This window comes from Epinephelus fuscoguttatus, linkage group LG24, assembly GCF_011397635.1.
Source record: "Epinephelus fuscoguttatus linkage group LG24, E.fuscoguttatus.final_Chr_v1".
NCBI lineage: Eukaryota > Metazoa > Chordata > Actinopteri > Perciformes > Serranidae > Epinephelus > Epinephelus fuscoguttatus.
Genome location: NC_064775.1, coordinates 7,686,556 through 7,711,311, shown reverse-complemented (window position 1 = coordinate 7,711,311; position 24,756 = coordinate 7,686,556). Strand labels below are relative to the sequence as shown.

The 24,756-nt window shown below is 43.2% G+C and overlaps 1 protein-coding gene across 1 annotated transcript in view; it reads left to right on the top strand.

The window, feature by feature from the left end:
* The window catches only part of pard3ba (par-3 family cell polarity regulator beta a), a 217,656-nt gene that overhangs the window by 152,381 nt on the left and 40,519 nt on the right, over positions 1-24,756 (top strand). The window contains exons 21-23 of the mRNA XM_049570235.1: positions 4,677-4,784; positions 6,333-6,623; positions 19,666-19,777. Of these exons, the coding sequence (XP_049426192.1) occupies positions 4,677-4,784; positions 6,333-6,623; positions 19,666-19,777 (511 nt within the window). The remainder of the gene's footprint in view (positions 1-4,676; positions 4,785-6,332; positions 6,624-19,665; positions 19,778-24,756) is intronic.

The following is a 24,756-nucleotide window of genomic DNA, read 5'->3' as shown; positions in this document are numbered from 1 at the left end:
GGAAATTAACTGTCAGGTTTCTGAAAGAGTGACGGAGCAGAAACTGTCCTAAGAAGAGACAGAATTAATAAACGAAACAAAGAGCGGAGAGCAAGTAATGAAAGAAAAATAGAGAGAGAGAGAGAAAAGGAAAGCAATGAGACGTCGTTAACAAACAGTTGGCTTGCCGCAGTGGGAAAAGATGGGAGTTTTGGCGATGAAGAAGGGATAAGATAATGGGAGAGCGGGGGGAAAAACACCTCCCTCATGGCAGGTACATGTCTCTAATTGGGAGTCCCACACCCATTCTGCATCCCCCCCCTTCCCTTTTTCTTCCGTCTTCCTCCCAGACAATGCAGTGAGGAAAGGAGGCTTTCCTAATTAATGCAGATATAATGATGGGTCCAACTGTGGACCTCTGCCCCCTTTGAATGTTGATTAAGGCACTGTCTATGTGTGTGTGTGTGTGTGTGTGTGTGTGTGTGTGTGTGTGTAGGCGGGGTGAATCAGCCAGCTCAGCCAGATGAACCTGGGATTTTTGGATAATCATATATTTATGTGTAATATAATTATAAGTCTATTGATGCATACTTAGCTGAATGGCGCTGATATGTTTCTTTTATACAATGCTGAATTCTATATGCTTATCAGCGAGGTAATTGGTAGTCTGCTTTTGGCTCCTGCATAATGTGGGAGTGCTTAGAAAACCCAAATAGTTCCAAGGAGAAAAAAAAAGAATCTGCAGAGAAAAGAGGCTGCGGCAGCGCCCACACTGTTTCTGTGGCAAGTGATCTCTAGGAAGCAAAAGACATTACAGCAACAAGGGCTCAGTACCAGTCACCTGGAGACAAAATAAAAATGAAACAAGGATGTTGCAGATGAGAGATTTAAACTTCCGAAAATGGCTCAAAGATCAGGGTGAAACTGTAGATGCTGGTTTTGCTTGAAGAGACACAAGAAGTGGCGGAACAGCTGGACGACGCTTGATTGTTTGTCAACCAGAAAAAGGTCCGATACCAACAAGCTGTAGGGGACATATTTGGATGTACTTCGGTCAATAAATTGATTCCCCTCCTGTGCTTGCATACTGGGACACGTACAGTGGTCCAAGTAAATGGCCTAGCCGAGCTATAACCGTAGCTCAACTTTGGTGTTTCAAACTGGGGGCGTTGAGCACCAAAGATGTGGGTATTTCCTAGACAGGGCGTTCTATTGAAAATACATTGTTGAGTGTTACTTTGGGAAGTATAAGATCCAGTGTCTTTGGAGCTTTACCCATGCTAGGGACTTACTCGCTTGGCAACTGCTGTGGCCAGAGGCATTATGAGCTTGTGTATATGTAGTATTATCATGCGTATCAGTGATCCAGACACAAGTAGACAACCAAGACACATCGGCATTCACACTTGTGTCTACCATGGGTCTCTGGGTAACTGACCACTTGTGTTCAGATTTGGTCTTTGCTGTGTCACACATGCTAGAAGGTCTTTGTCCACAATCTTGCTAGCTTCTCGTTAGCATACTAGTCATGTTAGTGGTTGTGTGGGTACAGCTGGAGATATTGCCATCCATCCATCCATCCATTTTCATCCGCTTATCCAGGGCCGGCTGCAGGCCAAGCAAAGCACCCCAGACATCCCTCTCCCCAGCAACTCTTTCCAGCTCCTCCTGGGGGACCCCAAGGCGTTCCCAGGCCAGACGAGATATGTAATCCCTCCAGCGTGTTCTGGGTCTGCCCCGGGGCCTCCTACCAGTGGGACGTGCCCCGGACACCACCAGCGGGAGGCGCCCAGGAGACATCCTAGTCGGGTGCCCCAACCACCTCAACTGACCCCTTTCGACGCGAAGGAGCAGCAGCTCTACTCCACGCTCCCTGTGGATGTCTGAGCTCCTCCCCCTATCTCTAAGGCTGAGCCCAGACACCCCACGGAGGAAACTCATTTCCACCGCTTGTATCCGCCATCTCATTCTTTCGGTCACTACCCAGAGCTCATGACCATAGGTGGTCATGGAGATATTGCAGTAAGCAGATTTCAACATGCCTCCTTCCATAGGGCGAAACAGTGGATGGTCTTGCAACACTTCGTCCAACTTCTCATGAATACCTCCAACTGGGCAAGTTAAAGAGCATTAGTGCACTGTCACCAAAACAACCACCACGCCATGCAATGATCATGTATTTACCATTTATGTTCTTGTCACAGAGGCGTCAAGACATTAGTGTTGACGCTACAAAAGATATGTGGTCTAATGCATTCCAGACCACCTCGGCAAGTGGTTTGAGTGATTGGATCACAATGCGTCTTGATGGTCATTTATGTTTGTTTGAATTTGAAGCACAACTACTGCTACAACTTTGCGTTCGCTCTTGAACAACTGGTAGTCCACCACAAGCTTGGTGGTTTTGCTGATGTTGAGCTTCAGGTGATTGTGGTTGCACCAGGTGACGAAGCTCCATCAGTCCTTTGTAAGGCCATGGGGTACGTCTTTTACCAATTGGAAAATAAGAGATTGGGCGCTGGGTGCTTTCAAGGGTGCAGAGGCAGGTTGTATGTGACATTGCTAGGTGACCGTATAATAGACTACCTATGAGAAATCTCGATTTTAGAGCTTCTGCTTGGTGTTTGTTTCTTAAGTGTGCTAGACCCAAAATATTGTCTGTGGAACAGATGTAAAGCTCTGGGGATCCCTGCACTATACTGATGAACTTTTCCTCCATATTTCTGACCGAGATTGACACTTACAGGAGAAAGGAAAGATATCTTAAGGGTGTGATTGGTTGTTCCTGCCCACATGACATGCGATGTGTGTTGCTCCGCTTAGAAAGTTGAACTTTGCTTCTCAGAGCGCAGTGAAAACAGATGCTTTGGAATGGCTTGTGGGCCGGATGGTGCGGTGATTATGAGCCCAAGAGTTCAGCGAGCCACTGAAGGACCGCCCTGCAGATTTACTATTGGTTCTGCAACGTAGGGAGTTTTTTTAATCTCTGAAATTGTATCCGCCCATCTAAACACAAAATCAGGGAGAAAGTCATCAGTCTTTAGTTAAGCAAAGCGTCTAAAGACTGACTTGTGAGTCTAGGCTGAAGCATTCAACCACAAAGCAGTAATTCCAGTTCCTTTCGATACTCGTTCTCTGAGGTACCCTTATAAATGATCAGAACTTTGGTACTTAAGTTTGTAACATCTTGCAGACTGAAGAAGTAGTCATGGTATTGTAGAGGGGATGTGTGTTTCCTGGGTGTGAATGTGATACGATTTTCTGGAACGAAGCAAAGTAAGACAGTGGAATGAACTGGCACCACCACTGTGTGGTGTGGAAAACATTTAATGTGGGTGTTTTGATGAGCGTTACACAGAACTAGGGTCACGCTAACAGGCGCGACACAACTGAGATGTCAATCAAGCACGGCATGCACACGAGAGGAGGTTTAATGTTAGATGGAAACATCTGTGTAGGTGGACTACCCATCTTCAGAGCTTTAAATAAAGCTCCTAAACGCAGGTCACAGACACAGAGTGACTGGATAATAAGATGATTTGATTATTTTACCTCTCTGTGCCTCCTTCACAGCAGAACATGAGCAATGTGAGTATCTGACCTGCTGTTGGCACCGTTAAAACACACACAGGTATAAGTGAGGTGAGCAGATTAGCTGAAAACAACACTAATTGGTTCGCAGGATGGTGGCAGGCCAACATGGCATCCCTGTCCAGGTTTCACGGCCGCGCCGACACTGCACGCTGCTCTCGGCCAGGCCAGCGGGTTACCATGCAGGCCACGTATCAGCCTGTAGCAGTGATGACAAGTGCCTCGCTGTTAATGAGATAAACACAGACATTAGATTGGCTCAGCAGGAACTCGGAGGGAAGGAGGGGGCGAGAGCAAAGAAGAAGTAGGTTGGTGGGTGAGACGGAGGAGGCGAGAGAGAGAGAGAGAGAGAGTTTGGAGAGGGTGAGAAAGACGATGAGGAGAGATGGAGGAATATGAAATATTTAGAGGAAAAGGCTCGGTTAATTTCTTGAAAGTGTGAAGTGGAGTCATTATAACTCGGAACAGAGGTGACGAGTATATTTTGCCTGTAAAATGGGAGAACAAGAGCTCCAGAATGATAATGATGATGATGATGATGATGATGGTCGTTATGGCGGAGATGATAAGAAAAACAGAGCACGCTGTGGTGTAACAGCTATTTTATTGGACTAAATGTTAAAATATTCATGCTCCATATGCTGCGTGACAACTATACCCCTTCTTCATGTACCCACACACACCGACATGTGCACGCTGCGAGTTGTCAGTGCCTGCTGTGACATTATAACCATATCTATCATTAAGCAGTCTTTTCCCAGGCAGAGCCACTAATGAACGCGCAGGAGTGAGAATGAGTTTGGCTAGCAGTGTGAATGTGTGGATCAACATTTGGGAATGTGATGCAAGGTGGTGTGAGTGTGTGTGTGTGTGTGTGTGTGTGTGTGTGTGGTGTTTGCATGTTGTGAGAGTTAAAGAGCCTCTTTCATCAACGTGTGTGAGCTCTGTTGCCTGAGTGAAGTTTATTGTTTCATCATAAAAGTCTCCAAAAAGATTCCATTAAAGTGCATAAACCCTGGAAATGAAAGCACATTTGGCAGACTGTGATTGTTCAGGTGGTTTAAAACTCACCGTGTTGCATCTGTGTGTCTTTTTGCAATGTCCAGGTTTGGGAAGAAGAAAGACGACAAGAGCAAAGATGCAGCCAAAGCCTCCAAGAACAAACTGGAAGCCCTAAGTGAAGAGGAGGACAGGGTCACTGACCAAAGAGATAGGTACGAATCCAACATCGCTGTGCTGGCAGGAAGTGCCGGAAAAGGATTATTATCTTTTATATTTATTGTATTTATTACAAAGAACAGCAGGGCTAATGAGTAATTAACACAAATAAACAACGTGGCCAACAAACTGTAATAATGAATAACAATAAAAGAATAGTATGTGCCAATTAGCAAAATTAATGTTCTTTTTTCTTCCTGTTGTAATGTGCCCCAGTTGGCTCTTGCCTTTTCATTATCTCTCACTCTAATGTTCTCCACATATACTACCCTCCACCATACCTATCAGTTCACTAGAGGTGGTACCTTGAAAACTTCTATTCCCTTATTTTTTCCTCTTATGTTTGATTTTTGTGAATTTTGGTGGGGTTGGCTTGCGTGGAACACACCAACTGTGACCCCTCAAATGGATTTATGCAATCATACCTATACGTATATTTCAGAAAATGCTAATTTAATGTGAATTAAATATTTGTTTAAAAAATATACGTGATGTGATAAGCCACTGGGACCAGCTGTAGACAGTCAGTACGTTTACACGCATGTAGTAGTCGAGCTAAGCTCATAGCTCGGCTAATCCGTCAAGTCGAACTTCTACACGTATACTCAGAATTTCTGACCAAGTATGTCTGACTCCGCCTTGATCGGCGGCGCTGTGTCCTTTTTGATATAGTGCGTATTGATCTAGTGCCAGCTCTTGTGCAGAAACTTTTTTAAAATAAATCCGCATTTCCCGTTTTCCTACCATCCATAAACTTTAAAATGTTTAGCTCCTTTAGCTGTCGGAGCATGAATGTAGTTTCCTTGTCCGTCCAGAAGTGCGTCTTCTGCTTCTCGGTCGCTATGGTATTTGCTGCTACCTCATCTCCTTCTTCTTCCGGGAGAAAGCCGCGGAAAAAAAAAGTGGTGCATGTGTAGAACGCCAAGTCTGACTCCAGTCGAGTTATCTAGGTGTGTTAGTCAAGCTATGGATAGTCCAATTTCAGTAGGACTAAGCTGTTTACTTGCATTTAAAGTCTGGTTTCAGTCGGACTAAGCTGTTTACGTGCATTTCAAAGTCCGGTTTCAGTCTGACTAAGTTGTTTACATGCATTTCAAAGTCTGGTTTCAGTCGGACTAAGCTGTTTACGTGAATTTAAAAGTCCGGTTTCAGTCGGACGAAGCCAATAATTCGATTTTCTCAAGCTGCATGTAAAAATTCTGAGTGTGACTAACTTACCATAATGCAGTTTCCGCTATCTCAAGAAGTTGCATCCATCATGTTTTCTACAGTAGCAAAGCTAGGACGGAGGTGCATAGGTGTGCTGGTTTTTAGCAGTTTAGAGTGAGAGTTATGGAAAGTTCAGTCGTAGTACAGTGTTATGATCAACACCTCACCTTGCAATCTGTGAGTCATCCCGATGCAGCAACACACACCCACCTGGTCCTCCAAACCAACTTCCTGGTGGAAAGTGTAGCACAGTTGTTTCTCACATCACCAGAGAGAGAATATTCCTATTTCCATCGTCCCCATGTCTAACTACTTCCTCCCCTCCTCTCTGACAGCTACTATCCGCAATACACCGAGATCCAGGCTGGCCACCTCACACCTGAGTCAGCCTCCTTCCCTGATGTGGAAGATGACGACAGCGACCCCAACTATGCCCGCATCAACAACTTCCGCCAGCCGCCCTCGCCCCAGCCATTTATCAGTCGCACACCCTCTCCCGCGGCGCTGACAGGGGGGGCTAACCCGCCTCAGGCCTCCTCCGAGGAGCTGGATGGGCTCTACGCTAAGGTCAACAAGTCCAGACCCCCGCCTGCTCTGCAGAACCAGCATCAAACACAGGCAGACAGGTGAGACAGGGAAGGGATGGGCTTATTTTTCTACACTTTCCACTTGACTTTATCTCGTAAGCTTTGTAATACTTAAGTGTTTGCTTTTTAGATGTGTTGCATTTGCATCTGTAGTTCCGTCTAGAAACACAAAGTTGTGCGAGTAGGTGTGTACACACACAAGGTCACGCACCGTGGCTTGACCGGCATGACTGAGGGAGTATTTGCACACATCTACATTCATGCACTGCCAGGCCGGAAAATGCATAAAACATAAATGCATGCTTACACTGTAGTAACACCCTCATATGTGCACACACACCCACATGCACTGATACACTAACGGCATGCATGATTCATGTTACTCTTCTGTTTTGTTTGCATCATTTTGACCTCTGTAAATCTTTAAAATCACTAAAAACAGGATTTTACGTTTTCCATAAGATTCATAGCAATAGCTGGTTCAGATGAATCTACTGTGTACGTGGTTTGTTTGGGGTCATAAAACAGTGCGAAACCCATACTGATGTGCACACACACAAATATACACAGGGTCCAGGTGCAGCAAAACACATCGCTAACAGCACAAGGTTGCCTCCACTGAGTCCTCTCTTCAATGTACTGTTGTTTGAATTTCAAGCTGCTGCACCCCACAGGTCACCAGCTGTATCCGTGATTGGTCACACTCAGCACTGTAATGTTTTTCGAGGCAGGTGCAATCACCAGTGGCTAGCTCTTGAAACGGATATAAATGCAGAATGAATATAACCGGAATTACTCATGATGATCTAAGGTGTTCATGGACGCCGTGTGATGAATAATATATGAATGCATAAATGGTGAAGTAACAAAGGGCGAGGACAGTGACATTTCTCTTATGGGCTCTTTCTTGGTGTTGGTTCTGAAATGAAAGGGTGACTACTACTGCTGTCTCCCAGCTTTAAGTAACAGCTACTGTATGTTACCTTTTCCATGGATTACAGATTTTTATTGCAAGACCTTACACAATTTTCTGGGCTGCCTCCAGCAGCCTGTGGACTGACTTCTACAGCCCCTTTCCCAGAGCACAAAAACCCACTAGTACTTGCTAACATCTGGCTTTTATATATAATGGGAAAGGTTACAACTGGTATTTACACCAAGGTCAAATGACTCTGCAGTAGTCATGGGTATATTTTGGCTCCAATCAGCAGTCATGGAAATACAGCACCCATGTGAACGTGCTAATTTTTGCCCTTTAACCGGCATGATGCAATGATGCTCCATTACGAAATACCGTCCATCTCCGCTCAAGAAGCGCTCAAACATCATTCCAAATTAGTCTGCACCGAGTTTGAAAGAGACACTGAATACAAAGAGTTATTAAAAAAAAGAAGTAAAAAGTCTATTTCTTCTTTTTAGCGAGTTTTCCCGTGTTGAAAAAACCTGTGTACACATGCTAATTTGGGTGAAAAACAGGTGTACGATTTGTAAAGGATGTGGGATGAATTATCCTGGTTAGTCCAAAGGATGCAGTGTTTGCACGCTCCTGAATGCCTTGCCTCTTTTCAACTCCATTACAGCGCGAACAGTGCGCAACACTAGCAAACGTTAGCTAAGAAGTTGAGATGTCTAACGTCACTACACAACCGCTACTCACCACAACAGAGTCTACACCTGCTGTGTTTCTGTAATATACATTTTGCAGAGGCAGACTTTAACTCAAATTCAGCCACAGCAAGACCACAGATCGGCAAACTTTCTGTTGCTGCCGTTACACGGATTAGTCTCGCTAATCCAGCTTGCTGTGTTTGTGGGCTGGGGTCTGCATTGGCTGAATTGTAGCTGCAACAGCACCTGTGGTCCAAGCCACCCACTCTCCTCCCAGAGAAGCAGTGTCCTAGTGGTGGGAAGTGAAGCGGAGGGTCTACAGGCTGTGCTAGCGAGCTAATTTTTGTCATTTGTGGTCTGATATTGTGGTTTTAGTAGGCTAATGATAGCTAACAACAGTTTGTTTGCTATACCAGAGTAATTGCTAGCTAGTTAACATTGCAAAATACAGTCTTGTCTTGTCATCTCAGTCATCCAGACCCCAGGGTGGCTGGGAAATTGGCTAGCTTGCTGTTTGCTAATTACTTTAACAACTGCAGTTCACTTAATGGCCTAAGAGATGTATCACTATTAACAAGGATTTTCTGAAGGTTACATACAAGATCTACTTCTGATTAACAGTTAAGGAACCACAGTCCTTTCTAGACATTAATTAGGAGACAAAACTCCACCATTTGTAACACTTAGTGCAAATCCTTTGCTGTTAATAACAGTCTGAAGTCTCTGACAGACAGACGTCAGACCCGCCTTCACCACTGATGCTCTGCCAGGCCCTGCACCACCAAGATGCTCAGCAAACAGAGGTCATGTGACTGCCTTGGCCAGTCAAGAACATTATGTTTGGCCAGAAAAACCTCCTTGGTTGCCTTGGCTGTATGTATGACATCATTGTTTTGCTGCATGACTCTGCACTGCTGACCTAGGAACAGCGTTATATTCTTCCATACGCCTCTCAAAACAGGAATTGTAGAGGCTGAAGTATTTTATGGGCAATTTAATGTAGAATGGAGGCAAAACTTATGATTTATTATAATATTTGGGTGTCAGAACTTTGAGTTTTCAGTGTAAGAAAAGGGTTAATGCTTTCAGAAAGACGCTGCTTAACAGTGTTGTCATTCCGCCCATATAATGTATTATTACAGCTGAAGTTTTTGAAACCTCAGAGTTTAACTTGCAGCCAGTTTTGTACGTGCGAGAGAAAAAAGGAGAAAATCTAGAGAGGATTATAATGCAAATGTATCATTTCCCGTATGAAATAATACAGGCCACATTAAAACTTCCCTCAACTTAAACTCTCTGACAGAAATTACTATTGACTTGCAAATCAAAAACTAAGCCCCAGACACCCAATCTCATCCAGAAAGAGAAGAAACAGAGAGAGAGAGAGGTTGGACATGGAAAGGAGACAGATGGGAATGGAAAGAAGTGACAGACGGAGGGACGAGAGAGAGAGAGAGAAGAGAAAGCTGGGGAAAAGAGTGCAGAGAAGAGAGGGAAGAAAGACGGAGCCAAAAAGGAGAGAGGGAGAGAAAAGGCGTTAGATAGGCAGAGTAAATTCGGGAGGGAAGAAGTGACAGAGGAGACGATGCAGACAAAAGAGGAGGAGGGATAATTAGCCACAGTCTAGCAGCCTGACAGATCTGTTAGACCACTTTAGCTCTCATCCACTAGTGGTGGGTACTTCATTAGCAGCCTGTTTTCTCTCTTTCTCCCTCACTTCCACTCTGTCGCTGTATCTCTCCCTCTCTTGGTGTGTCACTTGTCTGTTCTCCGTCCCCTGTTTCCTCCTAATGTATATTAGATAGTCTTTAGCATTAGCATGATGGATGAGGAGCCTTTTCTTTGGCTTGGTAAATGTGTATGTTAGGGAGTCTCCAGAGACAAAGACGGACAGAAATAAATGTCTAATAATGTTGTTAGAGGGACGGTCATACTGTAGAAACACCAAATACCATTTTAAAAAGTCAAGCCATTCAGCAGGTGTACAGACCATCGGCGCTGACGCCTCTCTCTTCGTTGTCGTCGTAACATTTGTAATAAAAGCATTAGTTGTTCAATGTCGATCTTTTCAAGCTCCGGCAACAGTCTTTCTCTCTCAGTCGCTATCGTCACTGTGACCGGAGCAAAAGCCGGAAGATAAACAAACAATGAACGAGCTATGACCATAGACGTCAAGAGTCTAGGTAGGTATATAAAAGAACACCGCGCCCCCAAGCGCTTCGGCGGGGAATTGCATGGCGACATAGACCAACAGGACGCAGAACTATGATAGGCACACAGCAACTGTGTGCATGTTGAGTCAAGTGTACACAGAAGCATAAAGAAACTGTAACACAAAGGTGTCAGCCTCTCGCGTGACATAAAACGTATGTGTCAGCAGCGCTTCATAAACAATAACAATGGCAATAATGATCATTTACCTTCTCTGTTACATGGTGGCGGCTCTCATCCTCTAATCTGAGGTTAAGAAGCTGGCGGACTTCAATTATTTCCCAATTTGTGGACATTTTCGGCTGCTGTTCTTCTTATTTGAGTTAGCTGCTAACTGCTAACAGCTGTTTTTGTAAATCTCCCAATGTGATTCACACTTATAACATGTCGTGAAAACATCCATGCCACCCATGAGCCCGTCCTGTTGACTGTCCTGTTTATATAGACATAATTTTGGTAACACAGAAGTAACTAGTAGTGTAACAGATTACTTTTTATGGCGAGTAAGGAAGGACAGGAAAGTAGAGACATTCAAAGTTCAAAAACCTCAACAGAAGCTTTAAAGACATTGGGTACAGCATTAGAAATACACCAGAATTCCCCTTTAAATGCAGTAGGTGGCCGTGTTGGATGACCTCAGATGTATTCCACGGTCACACCCATTCACATCATGCATCCACATGCTTCCTCATCGCCGGCTATTTCCATTCACGTTACACCACCTGCGGCTTGGACGAGGGCACTCATTCACAAAGTCGGCCCATCTGTGAAAACACAAGTCTCCATGAGGTCGGAACCCTCCGCACCTTTCATTCACACACACATGTACACACATGGTCAGGAGCAAGACGCACACACAGCCACCCACATGTAATATTTCAACAAGGAAGCTCAGTGTAACCTAGCAACAATGCTGCGTGTGGTCCGGGGCGTTTTATACCACTGCATAAAAATTATAGGTGTAAGCTTACTTACTGTGTGTGTGTATATATAAATGGAAACAATAAAGAATTTTATTGTTTCCAAGGGAACAACATATCTTTTACATTACACTGCTTTAATGATGCTGAGGAGAAGTGTGCTTATTGTACACGTGGGACAGCCTTAATGTTAATATAGCTTTACTCAAATGTTTTTCAAGGTAAACGTGCATGCTGCGTCCACCGTGTGTTTGCATAGTTGTGCCAACTGAGACACACTAGTAACCACCACCCCCCCGCCTCCCCTCCTGTCAAAGCCCTCAACAGTGGACTCCAGCGCTGTCTCCCTAATTTACTGTTGGACATTTTCATTAGGCCTTCAATGGCAGGTGTGTGCCGTGATGGGCGTCACATTTGATTAGAGCTATGCTAGAGGCTGACCTGTGGAGAAAAAAGGTTAGCTATGCTTGTCAAATTTTATTAGCCAGAAGGCACTCTTTGTAGCTGGAGCAAGAAACAAGGAGATGAGATGAAAGAGAAGCGAGGAGAAAGAGAGAGGCCAAAGCCGAGATGAGAGAGGGAAAGAGCGAGGGAGAGGTGTGCTGTAAAATGCACCATTGTGCTAAGAAAAGGAAGATGAAGGTGCGCTTGTACGATAAGACAAGTAAATGACACATCAGTGAGCGTGCTCTCAGGTTTCTACCACGGTTCAAGCAGTGGCACGAGGAATACATGCCTTAAGTTTACTTGACACTGTGACAAAGTCCAACTCTCAAATCACTCCAGACAAGCTTCACTAATTGTTGAAGCATTTTTAAAACAAGCTACAAGGTCTTTTGGGTGTAGATGTGTTGGCTGCCTTTACAAACCCTGAATAATGTTTTTTCCTGTTTCCTTTTTCTCCCTGCCATTTTGGTGCGACACTGCAGACACACTTTTATTCCCCTATAGAGAGAAAAGACAGGAAGCAAACAGCGTGCGAAGCTTATATAAGGAGACTTTCCATTAAGGCAGATGCAGAAATTCATTATTTCTGTATTGCAAATGGAAACTACATTCTCATGTTTTCTGCTGTGGATTTAGTTGTCAGGCAACACCTGCCTGAGGAAGAGCTCAAAGAGAAAGGAGATGTTGTTCCCTCGAAAACAACACATCATTAGCGCAGACTGCATATTAAGTCATTGTCTTCTATGCCTTTAAAGCGTCTTTTACCGGCGCTCTGTTTTAGCAATTAAAATATTTCCTTTTTTGCATTCAAGCAGCTTCAAGCCTTTCTTTTGTTCATGGTCAGAAACACGGAGGACTGTTACTGGAAGCTAGTGTTAGATTGTGAGTTAATCAAGTTTTATTTTTATGGCCGTGCACTTAACAGAACACAGATACATGGTGAGTAATGTGTCTGCTATATTAGATGGTAGTGAAAACGGTTGTTACCCGGGAGGGGTCAGAGAAAACTGCTTATGGTTCGGAAGACATCATTTTCGTGACTGACACACTTGAAAAAGAGCCACTATTCACTGCATGAAATAATGGATGTAGCCTTTGTTGGTTCGTGGCCATCTTGGATTTTGGAGCCAGAAATGACATGTGGATAGATTGCGGAGCTAACCCTTACACCAGCTGCTAGCTTAGTTAGCACCATGTATTTACAGCTATGGTTAACTGTAGTAATGCTAATGCTAATTTTTATTAGCAAAAAACAGGCTTAAAACCATTAAAACAAAATGCACTGAGCAGAAAACTGAATGTCCGACTCCTTTAGAAGATATTTATAGACTTATACCAAACTGATACCAGACTGGAGCCCAACTTAATTTCTCTTACACCAGGAAACCAAACATTGACAGTGCACTTTGATGTGTGCTTACCTCCTCCACACAGGCAGCAAAGGAAAAAACCGCCTGCCTGAGCCTTTCTCCCCCCAGTGTGTTGTGTTTAAATCAGCTGGCCGCAGCAAGAAGAAGTCGCCAAACCAGCCGGCGGCAGCGCACACTTCCTAATTAGTCTGCCCCCACACTGGCTAACACCACGGGATAGTTGCTTTCCTCACACACACACACACACACACACACACACTCTCTCTCTTTTTCCCGCTCGCTTTCATATAGCACACAGTTTTGTTCTCACTCCAGTTCCCCCTGCTCTTTCTTTCACTCCTCTCCAAGTTCCCGTCTCCGTCTTTAGGTTGCTGTTTGGTTTTGCTCTCATTCTGTCTTCTGATGCATCTTTCATTTCCTGCTCCGGTGTCTCATCTTCCGCCTCTCTTCCTTCAGTCTCCATCCTCCTCCAGTTTTTCTTCTTCTCTCAGTGCGCTCTCAGATTGGCCCGCATCGTCAGGTACTCTAAATATGGATGGAATGTGATACTTGGAGGAAACAACACATCTGAATTAAGTGGGAACAAGTGAGCTAATATAGCAAAATAAGACTTCATTGATTTATTGATTCGTTGTAGTCTGTGTACATGTCAGACACTCAGGCTGATGCCCTTCTGAACTTACTATACCTCCATAGATGTAGATCACCAAAGCTTAGATCCGTTGGGTTTATGCAACTGGCTTGAGGTTTGCAGACATGCAAGCAGTGGCAGTATCAGCTGCTGATGTCAACAGGGTAAGGCTCCTTCTAAGCACACACACATTCCTGTACTTCTATTTTTGTAAAGACCTGTGCAACCTGTGTGGGCATAATGCATTCCCAAACCCCTTGCTCTAACTGTCACAACTGATTGCCGAACCCCAACCCTAACCTTACCCCAATTCTAACCTGAACTCAAAGGCCTTGACACACCAAGCCAACAGTTGGTCGTCAGTCAGTATTGGGCCATCAGTGAGCATCTGCCGTCCTTGTTCGTGAGGCGTGTCCCACACCATTGCCCCTCATCAGCTGGCCGATTCAGCATGTTGAATCCGCAACGACGGAGAAGAGAAATGGAAGAAGGAAAGTCAAGAGACCAGACAAGACCAAAAGACCTTAACAAACTTGTTATATAAGGCAAAAATATTTTTCTTTAGCCATTGAGTCCTTTAGCAGAAACATTTTATGATGATTTGTGTTCTTGTCCACTTATGCAAGGCAAATATGCTCCGCTCTTTCAACATTGGATTGTCTTGTCAGTGCGCTAACTGGCTAACAAGCGTCAAAACGATCTTCCGGCTTTCCTTCTTGAATGACGATTACAGACTGCTGCCATCTGCGAGTGTGGAGAGTTATTCCTGTATGTGCTGGTTGGCTGTCGGGTGTAGTCTTTGGGTTATGTTCATGTGCAACTTCACCACTAGTTCTCTGAAGTCAGTTTGGTGTGTCTGGACCTTTTAAACCAACACTGTCTCAAATCACATACTTCAGTTACTATGTGTGCTATGTACTTATTGGCGTAGTGCGCAAATTTCAACAGGGTAGTGTTGTCTCAAACCAAACACAAATTAGCTAGTTAGCAAACTAGCATTAGCATTTGCGTTATAGTTCGCGGTACCAAATTACCACAGACTGCTAAATTAACCCAGTAAACATACTGCTGGCTCATACCCGAGAACAGTATAGTGGTGCTTAGTGCAAAAAACAAATGTACAATGTAGTGACATTCACGGTCGCACAGTCCTCGGCCGCCATTTCCAGTTTGAAAAGTAGTCCCTCCCCTTCTGCTACGTAGCCAAGATGGCGACCATTGAGGGCGAGAAGTGTCCATAGTTCCACACTCAACTTCTTGACCGTTTTGAGTGCACCATCTGGGTACTCATAGTGCACTGCATTTTTCCATACTTCTCAGTGTGAACGCACTTATGCACTCAAAATATTAAGTGTAAGTACAGAAGTACGCAATTTGAGACACAGCACAAGTCTTAACCCTCGAACAGGCCCTTGAAGTATTGAGAACAAGTGTCCTCACTCTGTTGGTTAAAAATGTCTTTTGGTCCTCACTTTGCAGGTACAAGCACACACACACACACACACACACACACACAGGACAAATGTGTCTGCTCATACAGACACATACACACTCATGTATCTCCCTCTCCCTCCTCTGTCACTGTTCGAAAAGCAGCATGCTGAATTGTCAACCCATCAAACTGTTCCTCAACAAACCTCAAACCCAGCCCCCCCCCCCTCCAGTGCACCCCCCTCTAATGTTTTATCCAGAATCAGCTTCTGTCTTCAGCTATTAATATGATAATATTTGGCGTTGTCAGTGATGGAGGCCGCGGCATAATGAGATAATTACAGTGTTGTTTCATTGGGAGAGCGACACGCACGCTCAGTCAAAATGGCAGCTCTAATTACGGGCCCAGGGATTGGCTAATGGGTTCGGTAGAAGAGGGGTGGCATGAAAAAAAAAAAAAAAATCTCAATTTGGCTCTGCGCATCCATTCTCTGAGGGTCTGTTTGTTTGTTTGTTTGTGTGTGGAGAGAGGCTAGTGGGCGGGTAAGTAAGAGTAATAAAAAGCAAGTCATAAGTGAATAAATGAATAATACAGGAGATTAAGTGTGAATATCTTAACAGCAAGGTTGTCTGCAGGACTCAGCACTTGGGGGGGGGTGGGGGGGGGAATTAGTATTGATTAGCTTTGTGCTGAAACCAACCATTAAACCAATCTCAAGAAGCAACAATTAGCACGGCCTCAGATATCCATCTTTATAAAGAAGAGGCATCTTGGCATGGAAATGTTTGGACAGTTCTCTCCTCGTGGCAGCAGAATTGAGTTTGTGTCTTGTAGTGAGAGTACACACACACACACACACACACAGGTTTGTGTAGAATAATAGCAACACTTTGCCTTATCAACATACTGGCACAGAGGTGTGTATGACTCAGCCTTCTGTCCCCGCTGAGGGCTGCATTAAATCAGCAGCAACAAACACACTGTCACAGTGTGTCCCACATACTAAATTACCAGGATTAACCACACAGAAACACACACTTTTATACATTCCTGAGGTTGTCTTCACACACAAACACACACTCCCGAGTCTCAGCCAGATTTTCTAATTAAAGGCAGGGTCACAAGAGAGACTTAAACATGTAAGCTATGTACTTCACTAATGAAGCTCTCTATCTGCTCTGTGTCTCTCACCCCGCTCTCTCTCTCCTTCGCTTCATTTCGGTCAATATCTGCCTCGGGGTCAGACCATTAGGATGTGCGGCACAACGCTTGTTTGATGAAGGCTGTGTGGGTGTTTATGTGTTGGACAAAGGCCTTCCTCATGTGTAGCTGTTAAAGGTATTTGAGTTTTACAGATGCACAGGAAGGGTGGAAAGTTTGCTTTTTTATCCTTGTATTACATTTTTTTTATCCCCCTGTTTGAATATTTTTTCACCGTGTGTATCTCCTGAGGACCAAATAGCAAACGAAACAGCATATCACTGTCAATATGAGATACCTGTATCCAATGCAGCCAGTAAACACAGATAAACGACAGCACTATGTCGTACTTTGGTAGCACGTCCTGAAGGATTGTGCTCAGTCAGGCGCACCATTTTTTGTCCGTCCATACCGTTGTTTATGTGCGCTCGCCTCGTACTCTCAGATGTGTGTAGCTTATCTTGCATTAAGGTCCAGTGAGCATGATGATGCTTCTCTTTAGGTTTTGTCCCCATTCTGTCCTCAGTTCTTATCTCTTCACTGGCAGTCGCCGGCAATTTTTTTCCTTCTTCTTTTATTGTTTTTTGATTCTTTTTCACCTTTCAGTCACTTTCTTATTAAGGTCAGGGTTAGCGCGACCATTTGTGTGTTCACTCGTCAGTGTGTCTGTCTGTACTTTGTTTTGTCCCCATTCTGTCCTCAGTTCTTATCTCTTCACTGGCAGTCGCCGGCAATTTTTTTCCTTCTTCTTTTATTGTTTTTTGATTCTTTTTCACCTTTCAGTCACTTTCTTATTAAGGTCAGGGTTAGCGCGACCATTTGTGTGTTCACTCGTCAGTGTGTCTGTCTGTACTTTTCAAGTGAAAAGACACATCCATCAAATGTTTTTATACTGTTTTTTGCTCCATTTTTTCCCACCTTGGTTTTCTCTGTCAGCTGTAGAAAGTTCAGTGCAGGCACTGATGTCTTCTCAGAGGCAGTGCTTTGTGGATATTATCTGTCTGCCTGTCTCATTCTCATCTTGAACTCATATCTCAAGAATACTCAAGTGTGCTGTCTCATTCTCATTCTTGTGTTTCTTCACCTTTGAAAAATTTGGTAAAAGGATTTAAAGGATTGAATTTGAATGGTCAAAGGTCAAGGTCACTGTGACCTCTTCTGTCTCATTCTCATTCTTGAACATCAAAAGTTCACAAAATGTCTAATAGATAAAATGATGACGTGGTGACATTTTATATTCAAAAGTCAAAGGTTAACTTCACTGTGACATCATAATGTTCTGCAAACACTATTCTGGCCATTACTTAACATCATATCTCAGGAACAGAAGGGTAGACATTTGGTCAGATACTGAATTGGTGACTCTAATATTGTGCGTGTCCACCTTGTAACTGTGCTCATTGTAGCATACAAATGCAAGGCAGTAATTTAGTTGCATCAAGGGACTAATCGCACAATTTTTTGCTGCAAAGTCAGGTCAATTCTGATTGGAATTTGTTGATCAATCAAGGTCACTGAAAATGCTTATTTTGCCAGTGACAGGCTCAGATTCTTAACATGTGTCTGACAACAGTATGGAAAGGATCCTTTCAGAAATCTTTGTGTTTAACATCCACTTAAAGTCACTAAAGTGAACTGAGCCAATTTGGACTCCATTTAGATAAACAGTAGTTTTATTTGTCTCTCCACTGTTCTAACTGTAACATGATATCTCAAGAATACTTTTCAGGAATCTCTTCAAATGTGACACAAACATCCACTTAATGTCAACAATTTACTGATTGGAATTTGGTGGTCAAAGGTCAAGGTCACTGTGACCTCTTCTGTCTGATTCTCATTCTTGAACATGATATCTCACCTTTGGGGAATTTCTTCAAATTTGACAAAAATATCCACTTAAAGTCAACAGTGAACTGATTGGAATTTGGTGGTCAAAGGTCAAGGCCACTATGACCTCTTCTGTCTCATTCTCATTCTTGAACATGATATCTGAAGAATACTTTTCAGGAATCTCTTCAAATTTGACACAAACATCCACTTAAAGTCAACAGTGAACTGATTGGAATTTGGTGGTCAAAGGTCAAGGCCACTATGACCTCTTCTGTCTCATTCTCATTCTTGAACATGATATTTGAAGAATACTTTTCAGGAATCTCTTCAAATTTGACACAAACATCCACTTAAGGCCAACATTGAACTGACTGGAACTTGGTGATCAAAGGTCAAAGTCACTGTGACCTCAAAAAACATGTTTTTGACCAAAACTCAAGAATTCATTGGCTAATTATGACAAAAGTTCACACAAATGTCTAATAGGATAAAATGATGACGTGGTGACATTTTATATTCAAAAAGTCAAAGGTTAACTTCACTGTGACATCATAATGTTCTGCAAAAACACTATTCTGGCCATTACTTAACATCATATCTCAGGAACAGAAGGGTAGACACTTGGTCAGATACTGAATTGGTGACTCTAATATTGTGCGTGTCCACCTTGTAACTGTGCTCATTGTATAGATCTTTTGTGCTGCTTTGCAGAGGCATACAAATGCAAGGCAGTAATTCTAGTTGCATCCAAGGGACTAATCGCACCAATTTTTTGCTGCAAAGTCAGGTCAATTGAGCACTGTCAATTTCCGTCCACTGAAAATGCTTATTTTGCCAGTGACAGGCTCAGATTGTTATTCTAAGTGTCTGACAACAGTATGGAAAGGATCCTTTCAGAGACGAATCTTTTGTGTTTAACCACAACAGCCCTGAAATCACTAAAGCCAAAGCCAACGGACTCCATTTAGATAAACAGTAGTTTTTATTTGTCTCTCCACTGTTCTAACTGTATATAAAAAATGTACGACATGGCAGCTCCCCAAAGGTGAAGCCAAATCCTCTCGATCGCCCCCTGGTGGCTGGCTGCATTATAGGTCATAAACTCGCTTCCCTCCATGTTAGTGGATGGGACAGGGGTCAAACTAAAAACTCAAGTACTAGTCATATATTTTTCCCAAAGATGGTTCCTATGTTGTTAGTTGGTTTTTATCGCCCTGGTGTTTGTTCAAGTGGTTGTTTTTATTTAGATATTTGATGCTATAAACGGGGGTTAGACGTCATGATTTACAACTGTGTGAGTGCATCGCTGTGCTTGTGTACAGTGGTTGAAAAATACCAAAGTAACCCTTTAAGGCCATGATCCTGTCCATATAACAGCTTCTTTCTGACAACCAGCTCCCATCATTTACACCTCCCCTCTGTCTCTCTGCAGTGATCAGCGTCTCCAGGGGCTGCGAAGGGAGTACCAGCAGGCCCGAGCCGCTCCAGGCTACGACGAGCTAGACGCCGCACGCCGCAGAGTCCTGGAGCACGACCCACAGCGGGTGAGTGTGCATGTCTCTTGGTGTGCAGTCCTGAAATGGAAGCCAGTTTTTAGCACCAGGAAATAAGTTTGCAGTGAGAGCTTTTTCCTCTCGGCCTAAACATCCATCCAAACCCCACGAAATGACATGTTCTACAGCGAGACATCCGCCCACACTGGACACTAGTTTAAGAGATTGAAATGTTAAATGAAGGAATATATGTGTCTCCAGAGCACTTCAGCCTGTTTTCCCCAGTGACTTTCTCTGGCTATTTTCAGCTCTCTTGTTAACATTTTGAGGTGCTGTGTGCCACCGAGGCGGCGCCCGCTCTCCTCCTCATTTAGTTTATGGAGAGATCTATTAGACCGGTGACATTTCCATCCAGCCTTTCTTTCAGCTCTATACCACAACCTTCTCTCTTTCTTCCTCTCCTCTCTTATTGCTTTTCCACTTTTCCTCCTTGGTATTATTGTCCTTGTTCCCTCTTCTTTCTCTTTCTTATTTTGGCGAGGACAACAAAGGCTTGAAATCTCTCACTGTAGTTGCCTCTCCCAACCAAGCTGCACTGCTAAATGTCCCTGAACTTGTATTGATCCAGCCTGAGGAATCATTTCATTTACCTTCGTACACTCCCAAAGCCAGCATACTCGCCATGGAAATCAATAGCCATTTATCAGCCATTTTAAAATGGGATTTTTTTAATAGCGAGCCCAAGGATGCAGAAAATCACACTTTGATCCGAATCATAATCAGTGAATCTGGCCGAGGCGATTTGCGAAGGCATTTCCTCTGAGCTAGATTTCTTTTTCATTAAATGACACAACTGAGCAAAGAAAGGAGCATAGGCATCTGGGAAATATGGGATGGATTTACTGACAGTGTCGCCGATACCCAATCACCTGACACAACCTGCATCCTGCTGTGCTCGCTTCCTCGCTTATTGTGGTGTCTGTTTATCGAGCGATGGAGCCCAGCGAACCAGTCTTCATTAGGCCCTCACACACACACACTGCTTTCTTTGAGGCCCGATGGGCTTCGTCACTCATTACACATCCCAGTGCAGTGTGTGTTTGTGCCATTGGTTTGCCGTGACTTGTTCGGTACCGAAACGCTGATGCAATTAAAGCGCAGCAAGCGTGAGGCGCAACCTCTGATCTGATTTGTTATTGTTCAACCTAAAAAAAGTCAGCGGTGTCCACGGTGAGAGCCACCCATGAGTTTCTCCCCTGAGGAGCCCGATAATGAAACACCCTACTCACAATCACACACATAGTGAGAATGGAAACACTAAAACAGTCGAACATCCAAGAGGTAAAAAAAAAAAGAAAGAAAAGAAAAGATGATAATGGAATGTTGTATGGAAACACAACATGATGGCTGAAAAATTACTGTAAAAAAAAAATGTATTTTAATCGAACAAGATTGAAGATTCTCTAGGAGCGCCTTCATCTCTGAGTCTGCAGTATTTAAACACACACACACACACACACACACACCATAACAGTGAGCGAGAGGTTTCTTAAACAAGATTTTTAAGAAAATAACAGAAATGTATACCAAATTAAGAAGAGCCTCGCATTTAAAGGTCCAGTGTGCAAGATTTAGAGGGATTTAGTGGCATCTAGTGGTGAAGATGCAGATTGTAACCAGCTGAAACCTCTCCTGGTTCGAAGTAGCAGGAGGGGCTGCTAACTACAGTGGCCAGCACGAAAAAGCAAATGGCCTTATCTCGAGCCAGTTGCCCTTTTTACACAGAGATGGTGTAATAGAGCCGCTATGAATGCTTTTTTATGCCGCCCCTTTACACAGAACCGAACAATGGCAGCATCATGCGGCTCCAGTTTGTGATTTCCAACAGTATGCTGGCATCCCAGAAGAGCTCCTGGACCTCATTCACAGACATTTAGGGCCACTTTTCTAATTTGAGTTAGCAGCTAACTGCTAACAGCTACTTTTTAAATCTCCTACTGTGGGTCACAAGCATAACGTGTCATCAAAACGTCGCACTCCTGCTGGCTGACAGCTCTGTCCCCCCATTCCATGATTGTCCCTTTTTTACAGAACAGCAAACAGGCATAACAGTTGGTACTTTTACAAGCATGCGGCAGTCGAGCTAAGCTCATAGCTCAGCTAATCAGTCAAGTTGAACCTCTTGTTTTGTCTGAGTATACATGCAGACAAGAAAATTGAATTTCTGACCAAGTACGTCTGACTCCGCCTTGATGGGCAGTGCTGTGTCCTTTTTGATATTGTGCGTATTGAACTAGTTGCGGTTCTTTTTCAGAAACTTTTTTAAATAAATATGCATTTCGCTTTTTCTTACCATCCATAAACTTCAAAATGTTTAGCTCTGTTAGCTGTCAGAGCATGAATGTAGTTTCCACATGCATTTAAAAGTCCGGTTTCAGTCAGACATAGCTGTTTACATGCATTTAAAAGTCCAATTTCAGTCGGACTAGGCTGTTTACATGCATTTAAAAGTCCGGTTTCAGTCGACTAAGCTGTTTACGTGCATTTAAAAGTCAATTTTTAGTCGGACTAAGCTGTTTACGTGCATTTAAAAGTCCGGTTTCAGTCAGACTAAGCTGTTTACATGCATTTAAAAGTCCAATTTCAGTCTGACTAAGCTGTTTGCGTGCATTTAAAAGTCCGGTTTCAGTCGGACTAAGCTGTTTACATGCATTTAAAAGTCCGGTTTCAGTCGGACTAAGCTGTTTATGTGCATTTAAAAGTCCAGTTTCAGTCAGACTAAGCTGTTTACGTGCATTTAAAAGTCAATTTTTAGTCGGACTATCATACGTCAGTATATGCCCCTAAATCCGACACACTGGACCTTTAAAACTGATCTTAATATTTTATTTAGGTTATTAATAGACATAGTGAAACAGAAGTGTCCTCAGTGTCTATATAAAATACTTTCAGCTGTAGACAAAGTGGAGTTAACAGTGTCCAACCTTTTCGATTCAACGGGACATTACTCCTCACATTTACCTATTTTCTCTCTCTGTGGAATGACAATAGCATAAATGCAGACCACTTGAGCGGGCGCTCACTCACTGGCTTTGGCCTTGTACGATCAGCCTTTTAGCTGCCGTCTCCGCCACTACCACCAGCGCCGTGTTTCTCTTTTATGCTCAGCCATTTCTGTAGCCATGAATGGTTTAAAAGGTTTTTTTTCCCTCCAAGCTCTCCACACAAGGCCAGGAGCACCATTCTCCCTCTCCGAGTGGTTTATGTCTGACTTAAAGAGAGGGCGAGTGTGTGTGTGTGTGTGTGTGTGTGTGTGTGTGTCCATTTGCTCTCCTGAGCTGGAGGATCCTGGGTAACAAGCTAACCTAAGCTGGCATAAACAAAAGCCGGGATAAAAGACTGCTGTTACGCGATCTATTCATGTCTGTGTTTATCTGTCAGCGGGCGTCTATCTGCATGATCTGGAGGCGGAGCCATCTATGTGTGGGTGTGTGTGTGTGAAGCCACGTATAAGTGTGCGTGCAGCTAAATCAGGTCTTCAGAAAGGACTTAATGTCCCTTCCTCATCTTCTGTGTCTCTGTCTATCTATCTGTCTCTAATTTGACCCTTCCCCCATGTTCCCTGTCTGTGGATAGGTCACACATGTAATTATGACAATCACACTGTCCTCCTCTCTCTCTCTGTCTGTCTGTTGTCTCTATATGCTAATCATGGGCTCTCTGTAATGTCTTGATGGCCAATTAAGCCACAAAAGGGACTTCTTTGTTCTGTAAAATGAGTCCTGAAGAACAGCTAGATTATTCTGGACATTATATGGAGGTATACGTGAGTGATTTGATACAGCACGTCCGTGAAGTTCAGGGTGTCTTGTGTCATGTGAGTGCGGCTGATTAAAGAAAGAGTTCGTTAATGTGTCTCTGAACTCATTGGCATTAAATCTGAAAGGTATTTATGAGCCTATTTACACCTGGTATCCACGAGCGACGGGCTTGTCTGTTCACACCTGGCATTAGAGTGAATCTCCACACACACCTCAGTGACTGGATCTCACTTCAACACTCTGCAGGCAGATATGGGGGGAGAAGAAAGAGAAAGAAAGAAGAACGTATACTCATACTAATCCTACATTTACTGTGTTCCTACCAACAATTAAATGATAATAATAGTAATAATAATTAATGATAGTAATAAAGTGAGGGGAGTGTCCTCCTGTCGGCCCACAGTGAGGCAGACACAGCTAACATCACCTCATGGAGGGACTGTTTATCAGCCTGCTGTTGGATGTTAGCTGCTGCTGTGTTAGCTTGGGCTGGTCAGGTGGATGGAAAACTCTCTTCTTTCATTTGTTTCTTACTTTCTTCCTCTCTTTCTACTTCTTTGTTTCGTTCTTTCTTTGTCTACTTCTTTTTTTTGTTTGTTTCTTTCTTTCTTTCTCTGTTTGTGCTTATATTTTTTCTTCCTCTTTTTCTGTCTTTACTTCTTTCTTCCTTTCTGTATCTACGTCTTTGTTTCCTTGTTTCTTTCCTTCTGTCTTTCGTTCTTTCTTTCTTTCTTTCTTTCTTTCTTCTGTCTACTGATTTATTTGTTTACCTCTTTCTATCTTTGTCCTTCTTTTCTTCTTTCTTTCTTTCTTTCTTTCTTTCTTTCTTTCTTTCTTCATCTACTTCTTTGTTTCCTTGTTTCTTTCCTTCTTTTTCTGCTTTTTTATCTACTTTCCTTCTCTGCATGTTTCTTTCTTTCTTTCTTTCTTTCTTTCTCTACTTATTTATTTGTTTACCTCTTTGTCTTTCTTTACTTCTTTCTTTCTTTCTTGATCTACTTCTTTGTTTCCTTGTTTCTTTCCTTGTTTCTTTCCTTCTTTCTCTGCTTTTTTATCTACTTTCCTTCTCTGCATGTTTCTTTCTTTCTTTCTTTCTTTCTTTCTTTCTTCTATCTACTTATTTATTTGTTTACCTCTTTCTTTGTCTTTCTTTACTTCTTTCTTTCTTTCTTGATCTACTTCTTTGTTTTCCTTATTTCTTTCTTTCTG